The 7,685-nt window shown below is 32.8% G+C and overlaps 1 protein-coding gene and 1 long non-coding RNA gene across 2 annotated transcripts; one reads left to right on the forward strand and one right to left on the reverse strand.

The window, feature by feature from the left end:
* The first annotated feature begins 799 nt into the window (after positions 1-799).
* LOC111620243 lies at positions 800-1,426 on the forward strand. Its single transcript, XM_023362140.1, has 3 exons — positions 800-938; positions 1,019-1,164; positions 1,237-1,426. Exons 1-3 carry the CDS (start codon positions 852-854, stop codon positions 1,424-1,426), a joined length of 423 nt encoding a protein of 140 aa, XP_023217908.1. The 5' UTR covers positions 800-851.
* A 4,142-nt stretch (positions 1,427-5,568) lies between these two features.
* LOC111620219 lies at positions 5,569-7,013 on the reverse strand. The gene is made up of 4 exons (XR_002755876.1): positions 7,000-7,013; positions 6,833-6,933; positions 6,050-6,123; positions 5,569-5,708 (listed from the first exon to the last, which is right to left on the reverse strand). It is a non-coding gene; the product is annotated as an uncharacterized LOC111620219 (long non-coding RNA).
* Positions 7,014-7,685: the final 672 nt, after the last annotated feature.

Below are 7,685 nucleotides of genomic sequence, written 5' to 3' on the forward strand. Positions count from 1 at the left end.
TTTTTAAAAATTGATTTAAATAAAGTATATTAAAATATAAACAGTGGTTCACTTTATGACTTAATTTTGGGGAAATTGTTGTGAATTAGTATTTCCCACCCTCTTTAATTGACTATTCTGCAGCCGGATAACAATGTGTTATAGTAATTCAACTTTGAAAATTTACGTGACAACGTGTTGTTTTTTTTATTTATTTAATTGTTTATTTTTAATTTCTCGGGGTGAATTACGATTAAGGAACAATACTTGGCGTGGTAGCTTGTGTATAAGGAGCGTTATGATGTTAAATTTCGGTGATTATTTGGTGATTAAACCTATCATTTGTCACATCTGCAGAGGTCTTCCAATTGCAAAGCGGTTCCGTTCCCTAAAAACTGGGAATTCGGTCGTGGGTTCGCCCCTCGTCTGGACGGGATAGCCACGTGGAGTTTTCCGGGTTTTCTTCACGTTTGTAGCCTTAATACAGGCCATTTACCTTTCAAAAAGACCTCCCGGAAGGCATTTCTTCTAGGAAGAGCGCCTAATTGTTGCATTGCCATAACTTAACAATTATTATGTAATGTGTTGAATAATCAGTACATCGAACAAAATTCATTATAGCATAACTAATTTGCGAATGTAAATAATCACAATCCACGGTCCTTGGATCATTACTGTTGAATATACATTATATATTATTCATTTATCTAAGTTAACGTCTGGAGTATAGCTTATATTATATGCATACGGATAATAGGAACGTGAAAATTCTGCNATTTTATGAGGGTGAAAGGGAATATTATAAATGCATGAAGTAAGTTCTTTCTAAATCTTTATTTTTTAACTTTTAATATTATATTACTGTATATAAAATGATTTATAGGAAAGAATTTTTAAAATTATATTTAATTTTTTTAATATTTCTCATTGCACGTTTCTTTGGTATAGTACCTAATATGGTAAGGTCTTCAATAATTATACTTTAATTATGATTTTTAACGTACTGATAATTTAATAAATAAGTTATGATTACTTGCAGATCTCCGTATGCTTAATTGTATTGTATTATTTCCCGTCATTTGCTAGAAATTTTCAATCTGTACCTCATCGTAAAGTATCAATGGTCGTTCTATTCTTCTTCTTTTCATTTTCGCTCTTCTATTTAGCATTATCAGAATTGATATTGTAAGTAGTATTTTGAATGATTTATTAATTAATATTCTGTGTGTGTCTATAATATGAATTTTTCATTTATAGGATAACATATTTCCCTCCTAGTACAGAACTAAGCTGGGATCATCCGTATAGTTTATTATTAGTTTCGATGCACTCGGTAACCTTTTATGTAGTCATCAAGCGGGCCAATGATATTGTAAACTGGTTAAAAAGTTATAAAAGTCAACACAGAAAAAATGTAGTAGTTACTGTAAAAAAGCGTATTCGATAGTGTAAATTATTTTATTAATTTTTTAAAAATTGATTTAAATAAAGTATATTAAAATATAAACAGTGGTTTACTTATGACTTAATTTTGGGGAAATTGTTGTGAATTAGTATTTCCCACCCTCTTTAATTGACTATTCTGCAGCCGGATAACAATGTGTTATAGTAATTCAACTTTGAAAATTTACATGACAACGTGTTGTTTTTTTTATTTATTTAATTGTTTATTTTTAATTTCTCGGGGTGAATTACGATTAAGGAACAATACTTGGCGTGGTAGCTTGTGTATAAGGAGCGTTATGATGTTAAATTTCGGTGATTATTTGGTGATTAAACCTATCATTTGTCACATCTGCAGAGGTCTTCCAATTGCAAAGCGGTTCCGTTCCCTAAAAACTGGGAATTCGGTCGTGGGTTCGCCCCTCGTCTGGACGGGATAGCCACGTGGAGTTTTCCGGGTTTTCTTCACGTTTGTAGCCTTAATACAGGCCATTTACCTTTCAAAAAGACCTCCCGGAAGGCATTTCTTCTAGGAAGAGCGCCTAATTGTTGCATTGCCATAACTTAACAATTATTATGTAATGTGTTGAATAATCAGTACATCGAACAAAATTCATTATAGCATAACTAATTTGCGAATGTAAATAATCACAAACCACGGTCCTTGAATCATTACTGTTGAATATACATTATATATTATTCATTTATCTAAGTTAACGTCTGGAGTATAGCTTATATTATATGCATACGGATAATAGGAACGTGAAAATTCTGCGTGAAAAACTAAATAATAGGCCGACTGATTGCATAGAATTAGTAACACAACGTTTATAATTGATGAATAGAGTATCTACTTGCATTTGTAACGTTTTTCTGTGCCACAACAAACTCCACCAGAAATCATTGTCAATATTGTTCTGAACCAGCTCCCGCAGTTGCAGACAAATCTGTCTCTCCTATTCCAGGGACAATCGAGTCTTACGATTCAGTGTAAAAGGGCGGAGCACAAGATGACGTGAAAGTGTTGAGTCGGAAAAACATTGGGAACCCAGTGATTCTTCTTTTCATTCCGTGTCAGATCACAGGATTTTGATGGGAAAAAGCTAACTCTTGGGCCAAGTCAATAGCAATCATGAAATACCAAACCGGTAGTGCCTTACGACATCGCCCATTGCCAAAGCTAGATGTTTCAGAAGGATGACTCAAAATAGGAAAAAGCAGTTCCTTTCTATTTCGATTTCAGGCCCAAACTTGAAGAATAACTTACAAAAAAACAAGCCATTTGCGGGTCTTTGCCCTGCAAGTCTTCAAGAAAATAGTAGCTTTTGATGGAGCAAAGACAACATCGATGAAAAGCATGAATATTCCGACGATGCAAAGGGCATTTTTTACAGAGCAAAACATTATTCTTTGATTCCTCGTGAAATCTAGACAGTGGTTATACATAGGCTGTCTTAAATACAGAAGTAAATACTGTACAAATTTCTATACTGCTCATACACTATAATAAGTGAAAACTTATATTAATATTCATCAAATCTATAAGCAAACAACCATCCTGAACAAATATATGAAAAAACAATGGACATTTCTTGTGAATTAATTACAGAGAACATTAAAATTGCCGAATGTCATCTATAAAATGAGAATGTAGCAGAGAACCGACAAAGTGAAATTCGCCATTCACATAAAATTCAATCATATAATGAATACGATTCGGTTATATTGTCGGTGTGTGTGATAAAAATATTGTTCACCTAGTGGAAAGCCTAGAATGCATCTATAAAATAAAAGGAAAGCGTTTTGATATTTAGAGGTATTAATCTGTCAAACTGATGATTTTACACAATAATTTAAAACACGCACAGAATTAATACCACCCTTCTAGCGCACAATAACTAACCAACTAACACAAATTTGAACAATAATAGAATAGTCGCATTCACTCATTTACATACCATGCGTATACGTTATAAATAACGTAATGATAAATCCTGAACACTCGCTTCCCAAAATCCATTCCTTGGGTTCTCATCCCGGGAAACGATAACTCTTTTCGATAATTAATCAATCGCCAGCCGAAGGATCTCTTTAACAAATAAGTCAATTTGGCAATTAAAATCGTAAAGTTTGAGACACAGAACTTTTGAGAACGTTTGAAAACGTCTGAGGTACCAGTGTTATAATTTGCTAGAATTAATTACACTACATTGCTGTACAAACCTCTCAATTATAACAGATCGCTAGTGAGAGCAGAATATTTATTACAGAAGAATAGTAAGCAAGTGGGGCATCTCACTTAAGATGTATCACACTTGGTTTATCATATTGTGACCAAACTGATTGTAATATTATATATCAGATAGAGAAGAAGGCAAGGTTCGTGACATGTTTATGTTTTTACTCTTGGTCTACCATGGTACTTTTGCCGTAACTTCGTACGAAATCGCCTGGAAGACATGAAATTCAGAATACAAAGACAATGTTTTGCACTTAACTAAGCAAATATTTAACTAAGCGTGAGATATATGCATCATACAAAACAAATATATGGAATATTTTATATCTAATTATATATAATACGCATTATCTATCTTATATTCTTCTGTTTCATTAATGCACTTAATTATACCAAATACTTCTTTAAGTGTAGAATAAAAGTAAATAATCTCTAATTGAACTTTAATTATGAATTTTTTGTGTGATGGTTAAGAAGTGTCAAGTGTCCATGCAAGATACTTTATCTGGCTCCGTCTCGTATTGCAAACGGCAAACCTTTCGTGGTCCTACGGGGAAGGATTTAGGCAAGTGTGCAGGAGGCAACAGCACCCCATTTATGCAATGTAATTACATATGTAATTAATTGAAATGTTTACATTTTAAATATATAGAATTCGGAAATTTCCAAAAAATATTCGAGTGTTGTCTGTATCCGATATGTCAGGCCCATCTCTCATCACCTGGCCTTTTCATTGTGGGGGTCGTATATAATACCCGCATTATTATAACCAATTATAATAATGCTAGTATTACATAAAACAAATTCTACAAAATAAATGTTTGTAAACATTTCATGTTTGTACTGTACAATGATCCAGACAAATAAATTAAACAACAGACGATGCACACTTTATTCTTTATACATTAATTTTCTCGAAATATTCTGCATTCTAAGTGTCTTTAATTTAGCATTAATGCTAATTATAGAAGGTTGTATATGCAGCAATTGGGTACTGATACTTCCAGTGGATAAAAGAATTACTCTTTCCTGCGTTCTAATAATTAATATTTATGTCACGTTATTATTTGTTTCAATTAAAGGAAAGAAATAGGACTTTCCAAGTGGCATTCTATTCTGCCTCTATGACAGAATGATCTGATTCAATCGTTACTCCTAAAATATTATGTGCCAATCTTTCGACATTTTCAAATCTAATTAACGCATTGAAATTACTGAGTTATTTCTCCACGCAACTCAAAGGATAACGATTTGATTGATGAACGTACAGCAAAACACACAACGATAGTTCCAATCTTTGCCATCGTTGGGCATGTTAAAAGACCCTCTTTGTTTTCATAAAGTAAAAATATAACACGTGTATTTTATTTTTGATTATTTTCTCTATTTCTATCTCACTAACATTACTGTAACTTTCAATAATAATAACAATAATAATCTTGAAGTTTATTTAATTTCCATAGGTGATAAGTGCACTCTGTTCATTTCTTCCACGTTAATGGAAATTGCAAGTGAAAAACAGAAGATTTGTAACATTAAATTCAAGAGAAATGAAACCTTTGATGCTATGTTTGAAATGTTTAACATGTTAACACAATGAACGAGATAAAAACACGTAACTGTAATAACACAGCTTTAGTTCTATCAACGTTTGTACACATTTTGTACTGTATATTTGAATTCTTTGTGATATGTAAACTTGTGTAAGATATAAAATATATTAAGTTCGTGTCATATTCTTTCTCATTTACTCAGAATCATTCACCACGTTCAGCAAACTGAACAATACTAATTGAGCAGAGATGTAGTGAAGTACGAGTTAAAGCGATCTTACTTGCTTAATTTATAATTAATTTGGAACACAATTATATTTAAACTAAATAAATTTATTAAACTTTGTACTAATTAACAAATGTAAAAATATATTAGCTACAAACATTCATGATTATTATTTCTTTTTAGATCTCAAAATTAAAGCAATTAATCCCATCAAATGAAAAGCAATATATAATATAAACAGGCAGATAAAGTTCCATTCATTTTCGTCCTGTAAATATTTTAAATTATGTATTAATAAAACACAATAGCTTAAATATAACTCATTCGACTGATGCCGTATTGCTTCGAACTTATGGACACATTCCTCTATTAAAGTTTGCGTGTACGTGTGTGTGAGAGAGGGCACGATTTTGTTCACTCCCATTCTAAGCTTAATAACTCCTGTGTTATTTGTCGAAAATTTCTGAAATTTTTCGGGGAGATTTCTTTATTAGAGTCATTGATGCTATTAAATTTTTGTGGTTAAAGGTCGAGGGGATGGAGAGATAAAGGGGATCGGACAAGTCGATACAATACGACATGTATTTATCAACGTAAAACGTTACTCACTCTACTGAAACCAAGTTCTTCAATTACTTCGACACCTTCTCTAACACAAGGAATATCTTTCCTTGAGGAACAAGCTAAAAATGAAAGAATTTTATAACTAAATTATTATGAAATAACGTATAGACATTTAAAAAATTTCTATCTAATGAATCGTGTGCATAAATTTTTATAAATATCCCTTAATTTAAAAGCTTCAAATACAATTTATTACATATATTTGTGAAGAAGAGCTAGCGAATTTCTCATGAGATAAAAATGATTCTAAAACTATACTAGACATTTGAATACGGCCGAGATCAAGTTTACAATTAGAATCGCATAAATTTCTAATGGAAATTGATGGCCAGAATACAAAATTCTACTTGACTTATGCTGTATTGTTGAAGAATGTTTGTTAAGTATCAATGGTAGTGGTAGTAGGGATTTTTCTACCGGCCAGGAGAAAACTTAGAGGGTCTGTAGTGTTCTTACCCTATAAATTAATAAGATATCAACTGATAGATTTCTTGTATAAAGAGAACAAACAAATACTCACGAACTCCGTATCTGAAAACCCTTAATTGTACAGTATGCATTGTAAATAACATTTATCACTAGTTCAGATACTTTCGAACTCTAATGTACAGACAATATCTATAATTTTGATTGTTTCGTACTCCTCAATTTAACGCCATATTCCATTTAGTTACAGAAAACAAACAAATGATGGCTCTAAATGGACATTTCGTATTTTTTTTAAATAATTTATACGTAATTTTAAGGTATTATACAATAAATACTTACTAATGTTATGAACATTTTCCCATTGCACTACCATTAACGCTTCGTTAGAATATCGAAACCAGGATAAGTACTGCAACCACGATATGTATTTTGATAAAGTTCTAAAAATAAAATTGATTTAATGAAATTTTATATTATATTATATTATTTAATTTGATATATTTTACTTTAAATTGATAAANATATTGCTTTCTCTATATAATCGGTTTTTCAGTAGCTTGGCACTAGGGATTGCAATTGCTGGATCCCTCATCCAGCAATCCAGCTGGATCCAGCACATTTTTCGGCCTGTTGGATTTAGCACCAGGTTGCTGGATCCAGCGCTGCGGATCCGCAAATACACAGTTAACTTTCTAAATAATGGCGCAAAACTTCACATTGTCGGCCTTGCCGCTTTGCTACGTGCACTATCGCTCGGTGGCGAGAGCGACGTTGCCGTTCAGTGCGGCACGTGCTATATCCCCTCTCTACACCGCACCGCCCGCCCTTTTACCTCTGCTAATCTAATTGCCAGTTGACTTTCCGCTCTCGCTAAATAAAGTGCCTTCACCCTAAATAAAATAAGTAACTCCTATCCTAGTCCTGGTGCATAATTCTAATTTACGGTCGGTTGTAACGTCAATGAAAGACGTGACGGAACAATCGCAGTTTAAACTGGCCGAAGAATCTCTCTGCATAAGAGTCGAGTTTGATAACTGCTGACACAACCCTGAAATTTGTCTTAGACAAACTAAAAAGCCAGAACACAATCTTGAGTGCCAACCTTTCCGAGGCACTCCGCAAAATAATCAGAGAACGGCGTCTTACCGAGGTCACAGGGATGCTGATTTACATACAGAACCCGAAGAAGTAT

Source organism: Centruroides sculpturatus, unplaced genomic scaffold, assembly GCF_000671375.1.
Source record: "Centruroides sculpturatus isolate CEXI.00-Female unplaced genomic scaffold, Cexi_2.0 scaffold231, whole genome shotgun sequence".
Lineage (NCBI taxonomy): Eukaryota > Metazoa > Arthropoda > Arachnida > Scorpiones > Buthidae > Centruroides > Centruroides sculpturatus.